Source organism: Mustela putorius, unplaced genomic scaffold (genome assembly GCF_011764305.1).
Source record: "Mustela putorius furo isolate JIRA1106 unplaced genomic scaffold, ASM1176430v1.1 tig00003898_pilon_pilon_pilon, whole genome shotgun sequence".
Classification (NCBI taxonomy): Eukaryota; Metazoa; Chordata; class Mammalia; order Carnivora; family Mustelidae; genus Mustela; species Mustela putorius.
Window position 1 is genome coordinate 16547582 of NW_025422047.1, and position 25773 is coordinate 16573354.

Sequence of the window (25773 nt, forward strand, 5' to 3'; positions counted from 1 at the left end):
GCCAAAGGCAGCTGCTTAACCAACTGAGCCACCCAGGCTCCCCTAATGTGTTTTTCTTATATCTAACCTGTATATATCACAGAGAAGATTTGGAATGAAAAATTATAGTATATTAATAATTAATTTTGAAAGCTACTTCTTACCATTGTCTAGGCAATGGATTACCATTCTTAAATCAATTTACCAGAAGTCAGAAATAACAGCTGGCTCTGTAGGAGGGATCAACAACCTTTTTTTGTGAAGGGTCATATAGTAAATATTTTAGCGTTAGCAAGGTAAACAGTCCTGACAACACTTCACCCCTACTGTTGCAGCACAAATGTAACTATATATAATACAAAAACAAATGAGTGTGGCTGTGTTCCAACAAACCTTCGCTTAAAAAAAAAAAAAGAATGGGTTGGATTTGGTGCATGGGACTACAGTTGTCAATATCTGCTCTAAAGTCTCTCTTTTTTTTTTTTAAAGATTTTGTTTATTTGTCAGAGAGAGAGAGAAAGCACAAGCAGGCCGAGTGGCAGGCAGAGGCAGAGAGAGAAGCAGGGTCCCTGCTGAGCAAGTCCAATGCGGAACTCGATCCCAGGACCCTGGAACCATGACCTGAGCCCAAGGCAGTGGCTTAACCAACTGAGCCACCCAGGCATCCCTAAAGTGTATTATTTTTTAAAAATAAATGAAAACCAAATACCTGACAGTTACCATTTATACTCAGGAACTATTTAACAGAAAAACTGCTTGTGTTGATTATTATTTCAAATATTTAACTGATATTATGAAACATTTACAAACACACTAAATAAAATTGCTATAATCATCACATTACCTGTGTTTACTCCTCCAGTTAAAATCCAGGCTCCGGTTGTAACTGCAGCTTTAATGAGACCCTTTCCAAGCAGCTGCTTGATTCGTGGGTGAAGCTCAAATTTCTGCATGCCCCCATGCACAGAGATAACAAGTTTGGGTAATTCCATTTGCCATTCTTTAAGCAGAAGTTGCAGAATAACTTCAGGTTTGGTGTCATATGATAGTCTCACATACTAAAAAAGATTTTTAAAAGACAAAATAACTGAATATTTTCATAGGTTTCATAATGCAACATTATACAGTATTACAAAAATGTTACTTAGATCTGATTATAATGAAGTAGATTTGATAGATTACTTTTAATATACTTAACACCCATAGGAATAAGCAATAACAAATGACCTTAAAGTTGGAAAATGATTCTGTAAGAGCTATAAAAGCAGTGATACTCTAATTGCTAACCTTTAAAACATAAATATGTTCCTCTTCCAATTTATATAAACTTGATTACCATCCATTCGATTTGCAAATTTATCCAGTTATTTACGGACTTGTTTAACTTTGAACATGCAGTAGTGCAAACTGCTGAAGCTTAGCTATCGTGATAAGAAAAGGGAAAAGAAAGAATGGGGTGCCTGGGTGGCTCAGTCAGTTAAGGTTTGCCTTAGGCCAGGTCATGATCCCAGAGTCCCTGGATGGAACAAGAAGTCGGGCTCACTATTCAGTGGGGAGGCTGCTTCTCTCTCTCCCTCTGCCCCTCCCCACTGTGTTCTCTCTCTAAATAAGTAAATAAATCTTAAAAAAAGAAAGAAAGAGGAATGAAAAAAAATGGAAGCTTCTACAACTCTTGCTATTAGGAGAGACAAATACTGTTCATCTGAAAGTTTTGTCAATGATCTGGTCTATTTATAACAGAATTGTGACTATGCAGTAAAATAACAAAGATATTTTCTACTCAATATTTCAAGGTTGTTCAGATAGATTTATAAGTTTAATTTTTAAAAAATTCTATAGAAAATACACTGTCACATCTGTGAAGTAACTTCTTCTGGTTTACAGGATTAAAAAATGTATCTTTGTCTAAAGTGACATTACAAGTGATCTCAAGGTCCTGGGATCTAGCCCTGCATCAAGCTCCCCCTCCCCACTCACTAAGCAAGGAATCTGCTTCTCCCTCTACCCTCCCCCAAGCCTCCTGGTAGTGCTCCCTCTCTTAAATATTATTAAAAAAAAAAGTTTATAATGAGATATACCAAATCTCCCTATGTTAGTTTTGTTTAACTCATTATTATATTTGGCATAAAGCTGTATTTGGAAAGCAGCTTAAAGTTAAAAAAAAATTATATAAGGAATAAATGAGGAGTTCCACTTTGGACAATGGTAGACTAGACGGTTTTGAACTAACTCTGCCCCTAAGAATAGAGAAACTAGAAAATAAATAACATGTACGAAGGCATCAGAAATGTACTAAGACAATGAGTAACTGGAATCAAAATCCAAAAGAAAAGGAAAACTTAGAGAGATGTGCCCACCTTTACCACTGCTTTTCCAATCAAGGCAGGGAGGCAGGTAGAACAAAGACAATATAACAAGTAAAATGTTGATAAATATAAATTAAAAATAGTATTTGTGGGGGGCGCCTGGGTGGCTCAGTGGTTTGGGCTGCTGCCTTCGGCTCGGGTCATGATCTCAGGGTCCTGGGATCGAGCCCTGCATCCGGCTCCCTGCTCCGCGGGAAGCCTGCTTCCCTCTCTCTCTCTCTCTCTGCCTGCCTCTCTGCCTACTTGTGATCTCTGTCTGTCAAATAAATAAATAAAATCTTTTAAAAAAAAAATAGTATTTGTGGGGTTTAAAATTATGCCAACAGGGCACCTGGATGGCTCAGTCGTTAAGCGGCTGCCCTTGGGTCAGGTCATGATCCCGACCCAGGGTCCTGGGATCAAACCCCGCACTGAGCTCCCTGCTCAGCAGGAAGCCTGCTTCTCCCTCTCCCACTCCCTCTGCTTGTGTTCCCTCTCTCGCTGTCTCTTTGTCAAATAAATAAATAAAATCTTTAAATAAAATAAAATTATGCCAACAAAAACACATAAGTCATAAGAAAAATAAATGTAGTTACAAGTATTCTAAAGGTTCTCGCACTGTCCAAAAAACAGTGAAAGGACTAATTTATAATAAATCAAAATGTGTTTAACCAGTGTTTATTATAAGCTTAATCTACAGGAAAAAGAATGTATAAGTAACATGCTAATAAGGAAGGAAATAATAAAAAATACTTAATCCAAAGCAAACAAGACGGGGTGCCTAAGTGGTTAAGCCTCTGCCTTCAGCTCAGGTCATGATCTCAGGGTCCTGGGACTGAGCCCCACATTTAGCTCTCTGCTCAGCAGGGAGCCTGCTTCCCCACCCTCTCTCTTTCTGCCTGTCTCTCTGCCTACTTGTAATCTCAATCTCTGTGTCAAATAAATAAATAAAATCTTTAAAAAAAAAACAAACAAAAAGAAAAACAAAGCAAACAAGAAAAGGGAACAAAGAAATAGTGAGACATATAAAATAAACTTAAAAATTATGTGTTGCTTATAAAGAAACCACTTAGGGGCACTTAGGTGGCTCAGCTGGTTAAGCTCAAGTGATGATCCCAGGATCCTGGGACTAAGCCTCACGTTGGGCTACCTGCTCAGGGGAGAGTCTGCCTCTGCTTCTCACTTTCCCCCTCCCCCCATTCGTGCTCTCTCTCTCTCCCCCCTCGCAAATGAATACATAAAATCTTTAAAAAAAATTGACAAGATTAAAGACATTTCATAATGACAGAACGTTCAATTCACCAAGATGTAACACTTCTATATGTGTATAAGCACCTACACAAAGAACTTTAAAATATATAAAGAAATGACTAAGACTAACTTTCTGATCTACTGCTATATAAATTTTCAGACAACATGTATATTATGTATTATTTAGACAACAAGATAAATGAAATTTAAAAATCAAGTATGTGACATACCTTAGCTCTGTAGGAATGAGAACCCCCTTGAAAATTTATGACTCCATAAGCATCCGTTGGGCTCTGTTCTGTATGCTTTTCCACAGACCATTCTTCTAATGTCTGATTAAAATGGTCACCCAATTTCACATCTGAGTATTTCATGGCAAGACTTGCAGTGAAACAAGCATGCTGCTTGACCAAGCGACCACAAAAACACCTAAAGGAAAAAAATGAAATTTTAAATAGACCTTTCAAAAAATTAGTCAATGGGGGGGCGCCTGGGTGGCTCAGTGGGTTAAGCCGCTGCCTTCGGCTCAGGTCATGATCTCAGGGTCCTGGGATCGAGTCCCACATCGGGCTCTCTGCTCAGCAGGGAGCCTGCTTCCTCCTCTCTCTCTGCCTGCCTCTCTGCCTACCTGTGATCTCTCTCTGTCAAATAAGTAAATAAAATCTTAAAAAAAAAAATTAGTCAATGGAAAACTGAATTAAAATGAACAAACCAATTAAAAGTATAAAAATAATTTTTAATTTTACAATACCAATGAATTAATACTTTTAACATAGCATTAAAATAGTATAAGTACATTTTTTTGATGATACAGTCCTCCATATCTAGTGTGGGGTTATCTGCAAAATATAATATAGCCATATAACAGAATAATATTCAGCATGGGAATATCTCATATTAGAATATTAAACACAATATAATCTCAAAAATATCATGCTTCATGAAAGAACCCAATGCCAAACAGTACATATTTCTATGATTTCATGCATACAAAAGTCAACAAAACGCAAACTAATCTATACCTGATGACAAAGGTTGCCCAGGGTCAAGGACAGAAAGCAACTATATTCTACCTAGAAGCACTACAGGATACTACTATGTAAGAAGCAGGTCCCAGTGGAGCCAGGTAGTCTCACTAATTTGATAAAATATCACAGGGGCACCTGCATGGCTCAGTTGCTTGAGAATCTGACTCCTGATTTCAGTTTGGGTCATGATCTTGGGGGCCTGGGAATGAGCCCCTGTATCAGCTCCCCCCTCAGTAGGGAGTCTGCTTATAGATTCTCTCCCTCGCCCTCGGCCCCCTGCTTATGTGCACATGCTCTCTCTTTCTCTAAAATAAATAAATATTTTTTAAAAATTATATCACAGTTTGTAGAAGCCAAGGAGCTAGAGTTTGTAGGGCAAGAAACAAGAAGGAGCTACATGAGAGTTCCCAATATATTCAGAAGGATCTTCTTAAACATGAATAAGAACAAACTACCCAATGCGAACGTAAGAACTACTAGACAACAGCAGGCTAAATAACTCCTGAAGTTCATAAAGGGCAGGGAACAGTTTGTGTTGCTACCAGCCAGAGTAAGAGATCTCAATACACAAGACCTATAAAAGGGTCCTCAGAATAGCAATGCTCACTATGTACCATGACACACTGCACGAGCAATATTTGAAAGGATCAAATTAGCCCAAAGTAACTTAATTGCATGCTAAAACAAGTCAAAATTCCGCTAACAGAATGATAAAATCCAGCCCCTAAAAACATAAACTCTATCAAATAAATGAATAAAATCTTGAAACAAATTAGAATCTATCCGAAATGAAACAGAGAAAAGACGGGGGGAGGGGAGGAACAAAAGGAATAGGATGTCAACCTTTATCTTCTCTGTATAGCATCCCTTATCTCACCCAAATTGTAACATCAAATTTAAAAAAAAAATTTTTTAAGATGTTATTTATTGGGGTGCCTGGGTGGCTCAGTGGGTTAAAGCCTCTGCCTTCAGCTCAGGTCAAGATCTCAGGGTCCTGGCATCAAGCCCCATATCAGGCTCCCTGCAGGGAGCCTGCTTCCTCCCTTTTCTCTCTCTCAGCCTGCCTCTCTGCCTACTTCTGATCTGTCTGTCAAAGAAATAAATAAAATCTTAAAAAAAAAAAAAAGATGTTATTTATTTGACACAGAGAGAGATCACAAGTAGGCAGAGAGGCAGGCAGAGAGAGAGCAGAGAGCCTGATGCGGGCTCGATCCTAAGACCCTGAGATCATGACCTGAGCCGAAAGCAGTGGCTTAACCCACTGAGCCACCCAGGCACCCCATAAAAACTCTTCTTCAGTGCACAGAAATATTTACCAAGATTAAACATATTTTGGGCCATAAAATAAGTCTCAATAAATAGAATAAGGATGGAAATCATACAAACTATCTTCTCAGACCACAGTGAAACTAAACTAGAAACCAAAAAAAGAAAGTACGTGGGAGAGGGTTGTTCCTAGATGGTTTAGTCCGTTAACTGTCTCCTAATTTCAGCTCAGGTCATGATCTCATGGATAATGAGATCAAGCCCCCATGGGGCTCTGTGCTGGGTATGGAAGCTGCTTAAGATTCTCTCTCTCGGGACGCCTGGGTGGCTCAGTTGGTTAAGCGGCTGCCTTCGGCTCAGGTCATGATCCCAGCGTCCTGGGATCGAGTCCCACATCGGGCTCCTTGCTCGGCAGGGAGCCTGCTTCTCCCTCTGCCTCTAGCCTGCCACTCTGTCTGCCTGTGCTTGCGCTCTGTATCTCTCTCTCTCTCTCTCTAACAAATAAATTTTAAAAATCTTAAAAAAAAAAAAAAAAAGATTCTCTCTCTCCCCCGCTCTGCCCCTCCTGTCTTTTCCCCTACTCATCTGTGTGCACTCTCTCTCTCTAAAAGGAAAGAAAATACTGGGAAATTCTTCAAGTATTCAGAAATTAAATGACACACTTTTATTAACTCATAGATCGAAGACAGCACAGAAGAACTTAGAAAATATGTGGAACAAAATGAAAATAAAAATAAAAATAATATCAAGGCATATGGGATGCAACTATACAGTGTTTAGTGTAAAAGCATAGTCTTATATATACTTTACACTATAAAAATATATAGGATAAAAACCTGTAGTATAGAGTTTAAATGAGGAAAGACAATCTGCAATGAGAGGAAGGCAAAGATGGCCATGGCCCAGGCATACGTCCTGGGAGTCCAACGGCTCAAAAGAGCTAAATTCTGTACCTTGGGAAAATAGGTCTCAAAAAGACAGTAAAATAAACATGAAAAATAAAAATATGAAAACATAGTTTCAGATTAACCAATCTGAGAAAATTCATCTCTATTGTATCTGTATTATACCAAATACTAAAGGAAGATCTTTGGTTTGAGTGGAAAGATACCACCTGGAACTCTGCGTCTAAATGAAGGAATGAATGGGACAGGAAATGGTAAAAAAAAAAAAAAAAAAAAAAACTCAATATATCTAAAATGAACTTACTTTGTGCACTTTTCTTTCTAGCCTACCTACCAGAGACCTCCTAAGTCTTATATTCCTTCATCAGATCTCAATGAACAACATTAGTATTTACTTAGTATCTGGTCAAGAAAGTTAGGATTCACCAAATCCTATTGAGTTTATATTATTAATCCCTTCAAATATGTGGACTTCTCTTCATCATCACAGCCACTATCTTAATTTAGGCTCTCATTTTTTCCAGAATTATTACAAAACCTTCCAAGCTATTTTTTCTCCTAATCAAATCTCCACAAGATGCCAACTGCTTTTACCAAAGAAGAAAAGCTAAGCAATTTACTTCCCTGTGTATCTTTTTAACATGAAAACAAAACTATGTGACATAGTACACAAGTTTAAATGATCTAGTCCCTACTTATTTCTCCAGATCAAATCTCTCCAATATCCCTGTTATATTCTACATTCTGCAGTTTCCTTACAGAACCATAATCTCTTTTACTGGCAGGCCTTCCCACATCCTGTTCTCTCGGCCTAAATCCCTTTTCCTCAATCAATCTTTACCTAACTAATTCACATTCAACTTTAGAAATCTGTTCACTGAGCAGAGTTTCAGTGAAACTAGCTTCACTGAGTTTCAAGGAGCCTCGCCCAATCCTTCAACTTCCAAATTTGAGTAAAGTAACCCTCAAATGTAATAACCCGAGTTTTATCCCATCTAACTAATGCTTCTAATAAAATAGTTTTATATTTCAAACTCTGTACAACAGTTTTGTTATTAAACTTACCTGACAAGTTGCTGACAAATCTGACATCCTGGAAGGCATCTATAAAATAAGGTAAATTTAATTACTTAACATTAAAAAAAATTTTTTTTTATTTAAACTACATAAAATCCATATAATAGTACAAAACAAAGGAAAACTATATCTTAGCCTAATTGTTCAGTAGATAATATAGGTCATTTATACCTTGATTATACACTCAAATAACAATTTTTTTAAATTCACATAGTTTCCACATTTTTTTGTTGTAGTTGACATATAATGTTACCTTAGTTTCGGGTACACAACACAGTATGTAGTAATTTTATACATTACTCAGTATTCACCAAGATAAAGAGAAGTCACCATCTGCTACCATACAATATTACTATAGTAATATTGACTATATTCCTTGTACTGTAATTTTATCTCCATTATTATTTATAACTGGAAATTTGCACTTCTTAACCCCCCTTCACTTATTTTACCCATTCCCTCACCCACCTAATACTTAAAATAGTTTCCATTTTTTTAAGTACAACTAGTTGTTACAAACCTAAAGAGAAAAAGACTGGCAAATTTAACTACACAAAAATACAACATTTCTACATGACAAAAATATGCCACTCAAAGTCTCAAGACAAAAAAGGAAAAAATTATTGCAGGCAAAAGCTTAGCTTCCCTAATATATATAGAGTTTCATCAAATCTCCATTAAAAAAGGAAAGCACATGAATAGTTCACAAGTAAAAAATATACATATGAAAAGACCATTTGATTATAAAAGATTTTTTTGATCTTTAAGACACTATCTTAAGGAATAGAATTGTCTTTTATGCTGGTGGGAGTATAAACTGATATAATCTTGATGGAAGGCAACTTGGTTATACTCATCACAATGAAAAAAATGTAGATTCCCTCTCAAACTATAATTCCAGTACTAAACTGTAAGCTGAAAAATATTTGTAGCACTTGTGTAAAATGATTAATGTACAAGGTTATTCATTCACTATGGCTTTTACTTTTTTCTAGTAACAAAAAGAAAAACAGGATAGCTAAAATGTTTATCAGTAAGGAACTACAAAGGTGCGCATGGGTGGATCAGTTGGTTAAATGTCTGTCTTTGGCTTGGGTCATAGTCCCAGGGCCCTGGGATCAAGCCCCACATTGTCTCCCAGCTTAGTGGGGAGCCTGCTTCTCCCTCTCCCTCTGCTGCTCCCCCTACTTGTGCTTTCTCTCTCTCCCTCTCTCTCAAAGAAATAAATAAAACCTTTAAAAATAAATAAGGTGGGAAGCCTGAGTGGCTCAATTGGTTAAGCAGCTGCCTTCAACTCAGGTCATGATCCTAGGGTCCTGGGATTGAGTCCCTCATCAGACTCCTCGTTCAGGAGTCTGCCTGCTCTGCCTGCTCTGCTTCCTGTTCCCCCTGCTTGTGTGCGTACTCTCTCTGTTAAATAAATAAAATCTTTAAAAAGAAACTAAGGAAGTACTAAAACAAACTATGATCCAGATATATAATTTAAAAGGATGCAATAATTAAAAACAGTGGTTACTGCCAAGATAATAAACATGATGGGTTTAACAGTATGTACTTAAAATTTAAGAGAGAGGAGTAAATATACATCTGCTAGGACATGCAAAGACTGTATCTAGCTATTTCTAGAAGGTATTCCAAAGAACAGTTAGCACTGGTTTTCTTTAGGAAGGGGAATTTATATAGTTAAGGTACTGTGGTAGAAAGGAGGCTTTCGCTTATAAATTTTGGTATCTTATAAATCTATGTATTAACCTATCCATGAAAAACTAATTTTCGAGGCGCCTGGGTGGCTCAGTCTTAGGTGTCTGCCTTCAGCTCAGGTCACGGTCCCGGGGTCCTGGAATCAAGCCCCGCATCTGGCTCCCTGCTTGGTGGGAAGCCTGCTTCTCCCTCTCCCATTCCCCCTGCTTGTGTTCTCTTTCTCACGGTATCTCTCTGTCAAATAAATAAATAAATTCTTTAAAAAAAAAAAAAAAACTAAACTAATTTTCAAGTTCAACTAGTATTAAGGGCTGGCCCTTTTGGAAAAGTGTGCAACTCTTGATCTTAGCGTTGTGAGTTCAAGCCCCATATTGGATGTAGAGACTACTTAAAAATAAAATTTTACAAAAAAAATTTCAGGGGTGCCTGGGTGGCTCAGTGGGTTAAACCTCTGCCTTCAGCTCAGGTCACGATCTCAGGGTCCTGAGATCAAGCCCCACATCAGGCTCTCTGCTCAGCAGGATGCCTACTACTACCCTCTGCCCCTCTGCCTGCCTCTCTGCCTGCTTGTGATCTCTTTCTCAGTCAAATAAATAAATAAAATCTTAAAAAAAAATTTTCAACTAGCACAGAAAGAAATGACCAGCTACCATTGTTTGAAAATAATGTCTCATATGGAGGCTACAGCCAAAGATACTTAGTACCTAATGTTAAATTTCTATGGCAAAATGAAATGAACAAAATGAACAAAAATGAACAAAAGTATGGGAAATAACTCCTCAACAATATTATCTATTTTTTTTTTAATAAAGCAAGACCATAATTTTCTCCCAAAGAAAGAACAGTATCTAACTTTAGAACTGGCATACTGAACTAAGGAGATCTAAATTCTAATTCCACCTTTATGAATTATTAGCCATGTGACCTTGGAAATGTCCCTTCTGCTCTCTGGTTAAGAAATACGATGGTACTGGGACCAAGCCCCATGTCAGACTGTGCGTTCAGCGGGGAGTCTGCTTAAGGATTCTCTTCCTTATACCCCTCACTTCACGTGCAGGCACTCTCTAATAAATAAATAAATCTTTTTTTTTTTTTTAAGATTTTATTTATTTATTTGAGAGAGAGAGCGAGAGAGCACACACAGGCAGAAGGAGATGGAGGAGCAGGCTCTCTGCCAAAGAGGAAGCCTGACAGGGGCTCAATCCCAGGAACCCAGATCATGACCCAAGCTGAAGTCAAATGGACTAAGCTACCTCCGTACCCCAATAAATAAATCTTTAAAAAAAGAAAGAAAGAAAGAAAGAAAGAAAGAAAGAAATGTAATGTTACATTGTAACAAAAAAGACTATTTATTTATTTGACAGACACAGTGAGAAGGGGAACACAAGCCAGCAAGAAGAAGAGGGAGAGGGAGAAGTAGGCTTCCCCCGCTGAGCAGGGAGCCCAATGTGAGGCTCATTCCCAGGACTCTGGGATCATGACCTGAGCAGAAGGCAGACACTTAACAACTGAGCCACCCAGGCACCCTGTAACAAAACACCTTTAATAAGAAATTAAAAAATTCACAGAATGACTGGAAGAGATATTAAGGATATCTGTTTTAAATATTTAACATTTACCATATCTACCAAAAATTGAAGGAATATTAAAAGACATAAAAAAATATTTTCTCAATCATCAAGTAAATGTAAATTTAAGACATACTATCTCCTACTAATCACTGTTCCTTGCGGACAAAAAAAGTTATTCTAGTTAATATTCAGTAAAGCAGGGATTCTTGTCACTTCTGGTAATAACATATATTGCTTTAGTCCTTTTGGAAAGCTTTCTGGCATTACATACACTAAGAGGGGGGAAAAAAAGCCTAAACACAAAGGAAGTTTTATCCACTAAGGTCTTCATTAGTTAATCATGGCTAAAAATTGAAAACAACCCAAATTTTGCTTAATAATGGAACAGGTATATAAATTGTGGCATATACACTAACAGAATACCAACCACCATTCTTATAAAATAACTGCAGTATCAAAAAATATACTATAACATTTTATAAAAGAGCACATACAGTATTTTACACAGACTCAATGTAGCAACCTTTTAAATCAAAACCTACTGAAGAACTATTACAATTAAAACCAAAATGGTATTAAAATAAATAAATAAATAAATAAATAAGTAAATAAATAGAAATAATAACTGCCTTGGGGTACCTGGGTGGCTCAGTTAGTTAAGGAAGGGTCTGACTATTGATTTTGGCTCAGGTCATGATCTCAGGGTCATGGGATACAGCCCCACACTGGGCTCCACGCTGGTGTGGAGAGTGCTTAAGATTCTCTCTCTCGGGCGCCTGGGTGGCTCAGAGGGTTAAGCCTCTGTCTTCGGCTCAGGTCATGATCTCAGGGTCCTGGGATGGAGTCCCACATCGGGCTCTCTGCTCAGCAGGGAGCCTGCTTCCTCCTCTCTCTCTCTCTGCCTGCCTCTCTACCTGCTTGTGATCTCTGTCTGTCAAATAAATAAATAAAATCTTTAAAAAAAAAAAAAGATTCTCTCTCTCACTCTTAATCATAGGAAACAAACTGAGGATTGCTGGAGGAATGGGGTTGGGGGATAGGGCAACTGGATGATGGATAAGAAGAAAGGCATGTGATAAAATGAGCACTGAGTATTATATAAGACTAAGGAACCACTGAACTCTACCTCTGAAACTAATAATATACTATATGTTAATTAAGTAAATCTTTATAATAAATAAAATATGTACTATATATATTTTTAATGATTTACTTATTTATTTGACACAGAGAGAGAGACCACAAGTAGGCAGAGAGGCAGGCAGAGAGAGGGGCAATCAGGCTCCGCACTGAGCAGAGAGCCCGATGCCGGGCTTGATCCCAGGACCCTGAGATCACGACCTGAGCCGAAGGCAGACGCTTAACCCACCGAGCCACCCAGGAGCCCCCATATTATTATTTTTTTTTTTTAAGATTTTTATTTACTTGTCAGAGAGAAAGAGAGCACAAGCAGAGGAAACTGCAGGAAGAGGGAGGAACAGGCTCCCCACTGAGCAAGGAGACCAGCGTGGGACTCAACCCCAGGACTCTGGGATCATGACCAAAGCAGAAGGCAGATGCTTAACTGACTGAGCCACCCAGGCATCTCAGTACCATACTATTTTGATTACTACAGCTTTGTAGTATATCTTGAAATCTGGGTTTGTCAAGAAATGGGCAGAAGAAATGAATAGACATTTCTCCAAAGACATACAAATGGCCAACAGACAAATGAAAAGATGCTCAACATCATTTGGCATCAGGGAAATACAAATCAAAACCAGAATGAGATACCATGTAATACCAGTCAGAATGGCTAAAATTAACAAGTTAGGAAACAACAATGTTGGCAAGGATGCAGAGAAAGGGGAACCCTCTTACACTGCTGGTGGGAATGCAAACTGGTGAAGCCATTCTGGAAAACAGTATGCAGGTTCCTCTAAAAGTTGAAAATAGAGCTACCCTATGACCCAGCAATTGTACTACTAGGGATTTAACCCAAAGATACAAATGTAGTGATCCAAAAGGGCACCTGCACCCCAACATTTATAGCAGCAATGTCCACAATAGCCAAACAATGAAAAGAGCCCAGATGTCCATGAACAGATGAATGGATAAAGAAGATGTGTGGTGTTATATATACACACACACATATATATACATACACACAATGGAATACTACTTAGCCATCAAAAAACTGAATCTTGCCATTTGCAACAACATGATGGAACTAGAGTGTATTACTTTAAACGAAATGAGTCAATCAGAGAAAGACAATCATATATTCTCACTCAATATGTGGAATTTAATAAACAAAACAGAGGATCATAGGGGAAGAGAGGAAAAACTAAAACAAAATGAAATCAGAGAGGGAGACAAACCATAAGAGGCTCTTAATCATAGGAACCTGAGGATTACTAAAGGGGAGAGGGGTAATTGGGAAATGGGGTAACTGGGTGATGAACATTAAGGAAGGCATGTGATATACTGGGTATTAATGTAAGACTGATGAACATTGACCTTGACTTCTGAAATCAATGCTATACTATATATATATATTTTTTTTTTAAGATTTTATTTATTTATTTGACAGAGAGAAATCACAAGTAGAGGGAGAGGCAGGCAGCGAGAGAGACAGGGAAGCAGGCTCCCTGCTGAGCAGAGAGCCCGACGCGGGACTCGATCCCAGGACCCTGAGATCATGACCCGAGCCGAAGGCAGCGGCCCAACCCACTGAGCCACCCAGGCGCCCCAATGCTATACTATATATTAATTGGATTTAAATTTTTTTAAAAACTGAAAAAAAATACGAGATTTTGAAAATTTCCAACTTTATTCCCCCTTCTCAAGACTGCTTTGGCTACACAAGGTCTTATGTGGTTTCATTTTAGGATTAATTTGTTCTAGCTCTGAATTTGGCTATGTTTTTGTAGCAGTCATATATCAAATAGACGTAAAAGTTGCAAAGAAGTTAACTGGCTAGAGAACAAGGTTTGATAGGAAATGAGAAAGGTAAGAAGATCCAAAAATCTTATAAATGCCTTTCTCAACTAATTTTTCCTAAGTGTCTATGAAGAGAAGTTCTCCGTATTCTAGAAAATAACTCTTTCTTTGATTTGTCCTTTTAAGTTTTTATCTATTTTTAGGCCTCAGGAAAAAAAATTTATGAAAAATATTACTTCAATAAATACCTCAAGAGGTCAACTTTTTCTTAAATTTTAACTAGTGTCTTAAATTTTTCTATTATCAAAGCCATGTGAAACATCAAAGTCGGTCAGAATGGTCTACAATCTCTGATGATAGGTTTTTTAGCAGATGCTGAGCTGTATCTATATTCTGACAAATACAGGAACTATTAGGTTTGTATTGATTTCTTTAGCATCAACAAACCATAGTATTGGGTATTCAACAGATGTTCAATAAATAAAAACACATTTTTAATTTCTCAAAATCAGTGGATCAGTTAAAAAAGTCTTAACTGCCCTATCTTTGTAATATACCAGTATGATCTGGGGGAGCTTAGGGATAAAGGAATAATACTCTGAAGAATTCAGAGGTTTTATGCTGCAAACGTCATTAAGAAATCCAGAATACCTTTACTGTGCTAATGATCTCTCCTCTCTCTCTCTTTTTTTTTTTTTAAAGACTTTACTTTTTTTATTTGAGAGAGAGAGAGAGCACACAAGTAGGGATAGGAAAAAGGAGGCTCCCACTGAGCTAGGACCCCAACATGGGTCTTGATCCCAGGACCGCAGGATCATGACCTGAGTCGAAGGCAGACAGACATCAACCAACTAAGCCACCCATAATAATTTTGGTTTTTAATAAGCAAACAGCAATGTGATTTACATCCAAATTTCTAGAAGAACCCAAAAAACAAGGGTATGCTTACCTGTGAGGGTCTTTGGAACTTGGTATAATATATACACATTCCCTCTTGGTCAAAGTGCTTTCTATCCAGGATTTCTGGGACTGAAACAAAAAGTTTTAAAAGATGGTTTATAAATTAATGTAACCCACTGATAGTATAATGAAATAATTTAAAGATAAGTACAAAAAAGAAATAGTTCTATACTATTTAATTTTTTTCCATTCACTAAGCATTTACCAAGAGTATATAGTAAAGACTTACTCAAGACAACACACCTAAATATAACAATCATTCTATTCAAGCCCACTGTGATTTAGATTACTAAATCAACATATTGCAAAGATAATGTTGCTTCACATATTAAGGAGAGGAACATCAAGTTTCAGATTTCAATATGGGCCAAATACCTCAAGAGGGGCTGGTATGATCCCAGAAGTGGATCACTTAGAAACGAATTAAAAGTGATTGTAAGATTTAACTAAAAAATATATATATATTTTATTCCTAATTTAAGTATATACAACATAAGGGCGTGGACGGTTAATGGTATACAGACAGAAAAAGATACCAAGCAACTCCTAATCAAAAGAAAAATAGTATCAGGAAAAATAGACCGTAACATCAACAGGGATAGGGTAGGTTATTACATGATTACAAATGTCTGATTCACCAGATTGTGGTTACAATCTTAAATATGTATAACCAAATAGTCGCAAATTCATAATGCAAAAAATTAACAGCATAAGGCAAATCTAAGATCACAGTTGAAGATTAACACATTTCCCTCAATTACTATAAATCTGAAATAATATTTAAAATTTAAAAGGTATTTTTAAATTAATTTTTTATACCACTATTTAAGTTTCTGCCTAGATCCTTAGACTCTCAGACTCTGGATCCTCATCTGCTACTTGTGACTGATTAAAAAGGAAGAAGCATTATGTGCTGGCTCAGATGAAACTTTTATAAATTAGAGTAGATTTTTATAAATTAGAGTAGATTAAACAGAGTAGATTAAAAAACACAGAATCCATCCTCTATACAACACTATCAGGACAGTCCAAAAAGGAAGAGCCAATATTCTAAAAAGAAACCTCTGAGAGAATAGACATTCTAGACAATATTATGATTGGTGAAGGTCTGCAGGTTCCTCTCAAAACCTTCAGGTACCCCAATAATAAACCTTAGTCTACTCCCCTAATGCTTGCTAATTCTAGTAAATTCTGCCAAAATTCATCTCTCCTGTGAAAGAGTCCCACATCAGGCTCTCTGTTCCATGGGAAGACTGCATCTCCCTATCCCACTCCCCCTGCCCGTGTTCCCTCACTCTCTCTGCATCTCCCTCTGTCAAATAGATAAATAAAATCTTTGGGGGGGAAAAAAAAGTTGTGTGTGTTTTTTTTTTAATTTGTCATAGAGAGCAAGAGTGTGTGTGCGCACGTACTAGCAAGGGGAGCAACAGGTAGAGACAGAAGGAGGTTCCCTGCTGAGCAAGGATTTTGATGAAGGGCTCATCCCAGAACCTTAGGATCGAGACCTGAGCCAAAGGCAACAGCTTAACCAACTGAGCCACCCAGGTCCCCTAAATGGTTCTTTAAATAGACTCACTCATGTGGGAACAAATTACACCATGATACCCTAGTTATAAAAATCAAAGGATAACCTCTAGAACACAGGGCCCTGTATCAGCAAAATATCCTATATACTAGAGCTCACTTAGCCTAATTCCTCCACCACCTTTCTATTCCAATTAAAATCTGGTATTCCTTTGAAAAACTTGCTTTCCCTACACCTGGGGGCAGGGGGAGCAGGACTGTCTCTAGAATCACTGTACCAAAAATTCGTGTTTGCTTCTAGAATACACCTGGCAAACCCAACCCTGATTCACCTTTATTGCCCAACTTTTCCGTAACTGCTTACTTACTGTTAATGTAACTAGACAAAAGAGAACAATGTCCTCTAGTTCCACTTTAAAACATGGACCACAAACCTCAAATGCTTCTTAATGATGCCCAATAATCACATTATACATCCCTCGTCCATTTTGTCATTCTCCTATATGATTTCACACTACATCCTTCTCTCCTAAACCTCCAAACCTCCTTCTCCATTCTCACTCTCAACAGATGAACTTACTTCCCATTTAACTGAAGAAATTTAAACAACCAGAAGAGAACATGGACAAGCTTCTATCATATATATCCACCATAAGTATCTATACCCACATATTCTGCCTTCTTTCCTGTGACTATACGCACTTCTTTTTAAGTCCAACCATTCCTCTTGTGCCCTAAATCCCATACACCTCATTAAAGGAAATTCTCCACCAATTCCTTATTTTTTTTTTTGTTTGTTCTTTATTAACTCACTCCCATCAGCACACAACATGTTATTCTTCTCATTTTAAAAAACAAAACACAACAAACTTTTGCTGGACTCCACCTTCCCCTCAAGCTACCACTCCATGACTCTGCCTCCATCTACAGTAGATTCCTGGTAAAAGTTCTTCCCTTTTCTTCTCCTTCCACACTTTCTAAAACTCACTCCAGTCAGGCATTCAAATCAACCACTCTCTCTAAGTAAGTTTCAATAAGGGATGCCTGGGTCAGTTGCAGCATATGCCTTGGGCTTAGGTCATGAGCCCAGGGTCCAGGGAATGAGCCCCACATCGGGTTCCCTGCTCAGTAGAGAGCCTGCTTCTCCATCTTCCTCTGCTGCTCCCTCTGCTTGTGTGTGCTCTTTCTCTCAAATATATAAAATCTTTAAAAATAGAAAGAAAGAAGCTCCAACAAGATCACCAATGACTTTCCCTAAATCCAAACTTAGAATTTTCAGGGCTCATCTTCATTGACCTATCCAGCAGCATTTAAGAAAGCTGCCATTCTCAACCTTCTTTAAACATCTTCATCAGTTAGTTTGGTCTTCTCTTCACTGGTCACTCCATTAATCTCCCTTGCTGATCCCCCCACTCTTCTTCCCAATCTTTTTCTGTTTTCTTTTTTTTTTTAATATTTTATTTACTTATTTGAAAGAGAGAGCGTGTATGCACACCAGCAGGGAGAACTGCAGAGGGAGAAGGAGGCTCCCCACTAAACAGGGTGCACAACACAGGGCTTGATCCCACAAACCTGAGATCATGAACGAAGCCAAAGATAGATGCTTAACCGACTGAGCCACCCAGGCACCCCTCTTTCTCCCCAATCTTTGGACTTCTTTTTTTCCAATTATATTCATTCATACTTTGAACTTTTTTTCCCCAATTACATTCACTTTCAGTGCTCACATACAGTTTATCACAATATACTGGATGACTCCCAAATTTGTATTTCCATGCTAGATCCCTCCCTAAACTCCATGTTCATATAGCCAACTGCCCACTCAACAGCTTCATTTTGATGTCTAACAGGCATCTTCTTTTTTTTTCTTTTTAAGATTTTATTTTTTTTTTTTAAGATTGTATTTATTTATTTATTTGTTTGTTTGTTTGACAGAGATCCCAAGTAGGCAGAAAGGCCGGCAGAGAGAGGGAGGAGGAAGCAGGCTCCCCACTGAGCAGAAAGCCTGATGCAGGGCTGGATCCCAGGACTCTGGGATCATGACCTGAGCGGAAGACACAGGCGTTAACCCATCTACTCATTTCTTATAGTCTTCCTCATCTCAGTAAATGTCAACTCTATTCCTCCAGTTCTATTTTCTTAAGGCAAAAATCTTAGTGACATTCTTGATTTTCTCTTTATCGACTTCATAAATAGTCTCATGAGCAAAATCTGACAACTTGCCTTCAAAACATATCCAGAATCCAGCCACTTCCCACTCCTCCACTGCTACTATTCTAGGCCAAGCCATCATCACTTCTTGCCTGGCTTACCAGAATCCATTCACGTCACCCTTGTCATCTTACAGTCTATTCATCATCAGATAAAGTAATATTTTTCCTTTGAAAGAATATAAAAAGTTTATTCAGTGTGTATTTGGATATGCAACAATTTGAAATTATTTTAACAGTCATTAATGCACAAAATCTTACATGTCATACAACTCTATGCCAAGATTCCAACTTTCTTCCATGCAACAGAGATAAAGATCTAAATGGAAACCTAGCTAAGTCTTAAGCATAAAGTAATATTTTGAAAAATAAATAGGGTTGCCTGGGTGGTGCTGTTGGCTTTAGCTACTTATAACAATAAGGGGGACAAGCTAAGGATAACATGCAACATAGCTACACCTCAAAGACATTAAGTAAAAAAAGTAAGGCACCTAAGATCACATAATTGCACTTACATGAAATTTCTAGAAAAGACAAAACCACAGAAACAATGTTTAGTAAACACCTGAGGCTGAAAGTAAGAACAGTGATAAATTGCAAACAAATATAAGAGAACTTTGTGAGAGGACAGAAGTGTTCTAAAACTGCATTGCGGTGGCTATAAAACTAAATAAATGTATTACGAACCATCAAGGGATGCCTAGGTGGGCCAGTCGGTTAAGTGTCTGTTGTCAGCTCAGGTCCAGATGCCAGGTTCCTTGGATCCAGCCTCCCCTCCCCCAACGCTCAGCCAGGGAACCTGCTTCTTCCTCTCCTTCCTTCCCTGTCACCCTGCTCATGCTCTCTCTCAAAAAAATAAATAAAATCTTTTTTTTTTAAATCAAACATATATACTTACAAAGGGCAAATTTTAGAATATGTGCATTATACCAAAATGAAGTTGTCTGAAAGGCAGGGGAGGGTTGTTAAGAAAGATGTAAAACAGAATGAAGAGGTCAAATGAATGTTTAATCAGAGTTCCAGAAGGAGAAAAGGGAAAGAATGGGCAAAGGCAATGTTTAAAGAGATAAGAAGACTTTCCCAGAACTGATGAAAAACACCAATCTATAGATTCTGAGAACCCAACATGAAGATAAAGAAAAAAACCTTAAAATACAGTTAATTTAGAGTAAGTCAGAGATAGAATATTCCAGAAGTGATCTACTACAGTTACAAGTTCATAAAATGCCTTTAGGCATATGTTTTCAAATGCAAACTCCCTGAAGACAGTGGTTGTTTTATTGTTTTGTTTTGAGTAACCTCTACACCCAACATGAGGATCCAATTTACAACCACTAGATCAAGAATCACATGCTTTTCGACTGAGCCAAGCCAGGCACCCCAGAAAGTGGTTGTTTAGAATTTGCTCTGTATAACAAATGAAGGTCAAAGGAGTACAAATTGGGGAGGGGGAAGGGGGCCGCGCGGGGTGTCTTCCTAGGTGCTAACGAAATAAAGACTCCCATAACACCACAAGCTTGGCATGGTCTCTCAGAAAAACAAACTGGGATCACAGATTGCACACAAGGCAGCATCAACTATTCCACTTTGGTGGGAGACCCTAGATCAACCATGCAGCAGACAGCTTAGGTGCAAGATGATAAGATACACAATGAGTAGTAGATTTCAAAGTCCTCCACAAGGGAAATGTTCAGTTTCAGGAGTCACTGCACAAAGGGAAACCCAAAGCCATGACTCCTCTATTACTAGATATAAGTTCCCAATCCACATATAATTTACCCATATTATCACATAAAAGATGCTGCCTAAAAAAACAGTTCACATTGCATCTTTTGTAAACCCTTTGCCCAAAATAAAAGTAACAAGAGATAACTTTAGGTAGTAGATACATTGTGTTTGTCAGGCACTGTTCTAAATATCTTATATGTATTAACTCATCCTATGCTCACAGTAATTCTATAAATTGGGTACTATTAGTATCCCCAGATTATAGATGCAGCGACTACTTAGACATAGAAGTTAGTGAACTGCTCAAAGTCACACAGCTAATAGTTTGCCCTGACTCCAAAACCTCTACTGATTTTTTTTTTAAAGATTTTATTTATTTATTTGACAGAAATCACAAGTAGACGGAGAGGCAGGCAGAGAGAGAGAGGGAAGCAGGCTCCCCGCTGAGCAGAGAGCCCGATGCGGGACTCGATCCCAGGATCCTGAGATCATGACCTGAGCCGAAGGCAGCGGCTTAACCCACTGAGCCACCCAGGCGCCCCAAAACCTCTACTGATTTTTTAAGAAAAATTTAAAATAAGTATTTCAAGACCACTTGATGACATGCTTTAAATAAGCCACTGAGCAGAAATACATTAAAGGGGGAATTCCTATGTGATCGTTCCGTATATAATTTTCTGAACATGGAAAAAACGAAAACAGAAGGGCTAAAATACTTCTAAAAGACATTGTTTTCTTGTTTTTGTTTTTGTTTTTCAAAGTCCCAACATGAGCATACTTCCTCACTTCTCTGCAGCTATGTAGCTGAAGAGTTGAGGCTTTTGAGTCAGTGTCAGGTTCAAACCCCTGCTCTGCTGCTTACGTTCTTTGTGACCCCAGGCAAGTTCCAAAACTCTCTGATCTTCAGATCCCTTATCTGTTCTTCCTTTCTTTACCTCTGCTGGGCTGGTAGCCAGCTGCAGACCCAAGCTCCACTTTCAGCTTCAGGTCCAGCTGGCTCAAAGGAACTCCAAGCATGTCTCATTTTCTTTCTGGGACCAGTGGCTAAGGAAGGCAAGTTCTTCTCATAGTGTCTTTCAGTTCTGTCTCTCACTAAAAGGTACTGTTAATTACTAACTACTGCTAACTAGTATTAGCTTTTCCCCTATTCTGTTCCTTAGCTGCAGCCTGCCTGAAACAATGCTAGCTAATAGTTCAAACAGGGTTGGGGATGGAGGAATCAGATCAACAGATTTCAAAATGACTGCTCTACAGCAATGAACTAATGGCCCAGTTAAGTCTAAATGCTGGTTTGCAAAACTTTGGATATATATTCACTGAAATACTCCTAAAATTGAATGACAGGTATATATGTGTCCTAAAAAATAGGCCTTGGCCAGATTGGCCAACACGGCATGGTATATCAACCCATGCTCTGAATCCCACAAAAGCGTGGATCTTTTCATGTTCCTCTGAGTCAATTCAATCCAACAAGCATGTACCACACCCTTCATATTCTTCTACATGGTTTCTTCAACACTAAAATACCTCTACCCACTTCTACCATCCCAGCAGATCCTTGTATTAAGTAATAGTTGCTTTTCAGTGACAGGGGAAGAATTAAAGAATTAAAGAATTTTAGGTGTTCATTAATGAAGTTATTTTTCTTGCAGCAATTTGAATAGAAAAAACATTTAAGGGGTGCCTGGGTGGCTCAGTCAATTAAGCATTCAACTCTTGGCTGGCTCAGGTCTGATCTTAGGGTCATGAAATTGAGCCTCACATCAGATTCTGTGCTGTCCCTACCCACTCCCAAAAGCATTCAAATAAAGCATATATATATACATACATTATACATTTACACACACGCGCGCGCACATAAAACCTGAACACCAGTGAGCAAAAAATCTAGTACTCTTGAGTACAAATATCTAGCTTTTTTCCAGAAACAATGGTCTTTTCTAATCACCATCAACCTAAGACACTCCAGTCACTTTAGGTATTCATTTTTTGAGTATTTTGATAAAATAAATAACTACTCAAAACAGGAATGCTGTCGGGATTTCAGGTCTTAGTACAAATCTTGCTCACAGATTAGTTTCATTTTACCATTCTTAATTCTAAACAAACAGCCAGTACTATCCCTTCACAACCTCAAATCTTCCATGGTAGTTTCTAATTGGCAAATCCATCCAAAATTTTAATGAAATGGCCTGCTAAGTCACTTAAATTGTTATCACTCTTGATGCTCACAAATTTTTACCAAATTTTGTGCCTACATTTGTATGTTTCAAGACTATCTCTTACAGCGTCCTCAACATTAAGTATTCACCAATTCTGCTTATTTCGAAGGCTTACTGCCTTTCACTTTGTTTGTCTAGTTGTCAAGTGTAAATATATTCTCCCCACACACAGCATTCCTGTTTTTCACGGCCCTCATTTATTGCATTAGGGATTGGCTTCGCACACCTGATAGCCACATACCCCAGGTAACAGTTATAAATCCTTTCCAATAATAGGTTTCTGCATTTTTTGAAATTCTGTTTCTGCTCTGCCGTCAGATACCCAATGAAATGTGCCTTTAATTCTCAACATATAAATTCTGATTTATACTTCTTTTGCTCGCCTGCATTACTGAATTTTACCAAGAGGTGGCATACTCTAAACACAAACCTAAAAATTCTTTTTTTATTTTATTTATTTATTTATTTATTTGACAGAGAGAAATCACAAATAGGCAGAGAGGCAGACAGAGAGAGGAAGGGAAGCAGGCCCCCTGCTGTGCAGAGAGGCCGATGCGGGACTCGATCCCAGAACCCTGAGATCATGACCTGAGCCGAAGGCAGCGGCTTAACCCACTGAGCCACCCAGGCGCCCCTAAAAATTCCTAAACTTAACAATCTTTTTTTTTTTTAAAGATTTATTTATTTATTTATTTGACAGAGAGAGAGATCACAAGTAGGCAGAGAGGCAGGCAGAGAGAGAGAGGAGGAAGCAGGCTCCCTGCTGAGCAGAGCCTGATGCGGGGCTCGATCCCAGGACCCTGGGATCATGACCTGAGCCGAAGGCAGAGGCTTAACCCACTGAGCCACCCAGGCGCCCCAAATTCCTAAACTTAAATGCTTCAAGTGAAGTAAAAACTAAATCCGAACACAGAATGTTAGCACTAGAAAGAAACTTTTATTTCAAGATTTTTATTTATTTATTTATTTATTTAGAGAGATACAGCAAATGGGCAGGAGGGGTAGAGGGAGAGAAAGAAAGAGAATCTTGAGCAGGCGTCACGCCCAGCACAGAGACCAACAAGGAGCCGATCTCAAAACCCCAAAATCATGACCTGAGGGAAATCAAGAGTCTGACACTTAACAGAGTGACCCACCGAGGCATATACTATAAAGCAAACAATGATGGGACACAAGCTGGCTCACCTGGGGTTGAGTTCAAGCCCCACAATGGGTGTGGAAATTACTAAAATAAAACTTTAAAAAAACAAGAAAATACTGATAAATGATTACACTAAATTAAAAAGCAATGTAACATCAACAGCCTAAAAAATAAGTAAACAGCCTACCATTAACCAAGTGAAAAATTAAAAAGCTACAGGCTGGAGAAGATATTTGCAGCTCATAAATCACTCTCCCCCTAAGTTTTCAGGATACCTAAAGAACTTCTACAAGCAAATAAATAAGAAAAAGATAATCCAATAGAAAACTGAGAAAAGATTATAAATAGGCAATTCACAAGAGAGGAAGGAACCACCGCCAAAAACCCATAACCTGAAATACTCAGGTATTAGTGGTGACATGCAAATTAAAACAATGGGGAACTATTTCATATTCATGAGTCCAGCAAAATAAAAGAACCCAATCAATGAAGTGTGGCAAAGATATTGAAAGAAGTAGGAACCCTCATATACTTTACAGGAAATATAAACCACACAACTACTCTGGTCAACACTTTAGCAATATCTATAAAATTGAAGATGCACCTATCTTATGATTTATAATTCCACTTCCAATATATATGTATCCTAGAAAAATTCTCACATTTGTACATAAGATGATACATACAAGAATGCTTTATCACTGTATGTAAAAAACTGGAAATAATCAAACTGCCTAATAACAGTAAAATGGACAACAGTATATTCATATAATATATAGCAGTTAGAAGAGGCGAACTAAGTACGCATGGCAAGGCTGTTGTGCAGAGAAGTAAACTGTTTACTTGACCCACAGATAGCCAAATAATACTCACACTAAATTAATCTCTATTTTTCTGTATTTGAGTACATCTAGATACCAAGCTTAAAAAAGGCACTTAATAGCCTGGATGGCTCAGTCATTTAAGCGTAGTACTTGGTGTTTCAGCTCAGGTCAGGTCATGATCTCAGAGTCGTGGGAACCAGCCCCACATAGGGCTCTGCACTCAGCATGGAGTCTTGAGATTCTCTACCCTTCCCTCTGCTCCTGCCCCCAACTCAAGCATTAGTGCTCTTGCTCTCTCTCTCATAAATAAATCTTTAAAAACAAACAAACAAAAACCAGGCACTTAAGGCGGAGTCACTTAAAAAAAAAAAAAGACTGTAAAATTTATCATATACTGAACGGTTTCTCAAAAAAATAAGGGGACGGGCATAGGGTGGCTCAGTCAGTTAAACACTGGACTCTTGACTTCTACTCAGGTTGTAATCTCAGGATCCACGTGGGTTCTGCACAGGGTATGGAGCCTGCTTGAGATTCTCTCTCCCTCTCACCCTGCCCCTCCCCTACTACCTCTAAAAAAATAAAATAAGGGAAAGAGAAACCTAAAATGAAATAACAGATCAATGGCAATAATCATCAATGGCTACTACTAAAACTATTATGTAAACGTCTAATGAAGAACTTTACCACTGAAAGATCAGGCAGCTAACAACAGCAAACCCACTGGTCAATCCTAACATAACAACAACAACAACAACAAAAACAGAAAGCATGTGCTTCTTGTGATGCAATACAAGATACATAGCACAACCTGTGAAGTACTCTTGCCAAAATATCATACTACAATCTGATCAAATCCCCAGATTAACCACAGGAAATAGAGAAGAAACAAGTTACATCACACGATACGGATGCATCCAACAGAATCTAAACTGTGGGAAATTCTATAGAGCAAATGATCTGGATTTTTCTCACTAAATAAATGGTAAGTGACACACACACACACACAAAAAAGGGGGCTGCTACAGAATGAAACACTTATTTATCAACCAGATGCTGTATGGAATTCTTCAGATGCTGATTTAAATAAACAAACCAAAAGAAGAAAAACATGAAACAATC

General features: G+C 38.1%; 1 protein-coding gene across 7 annotated transcripts in view; it reads right to left on the minus strand.

The window, feature by feature from the left end:
* Positions 1–25773, minus strand: part of TRPM7 (transient receptor potential cation channel subfamily M member 7) — a 111338-nt gene that overhangs the window by 80449 nt on the left and 5116 nt on the right. For all 7 annotated transcript variants that reach the window (XR_006602917.1, XR_006602918.1, XM_045067917.1 and 4 more), the window contains exons 2-5: positions 14995–15074; positions 7840–7878; positions 3806–4004; positions 824–1037 (exon numbers count right to left, since the gene is read on the minus strand). Coding sequence is in view for 5 of the 7 variants with exons in the window: in XM_045067917.1 (XP_044923852.1) it covers positions 824–1037; positions 3806–4004; positions 7840–7878; positions 14995–15074 (532 nt within the window). In the remaining 2 variants the exon portion in view is untranslated. The remainder of the gene's footprint in view (positions 1–823; positions 1038–3805; positions 4005–7839; positions 7879–14994; positions 15075–25773) is intronic.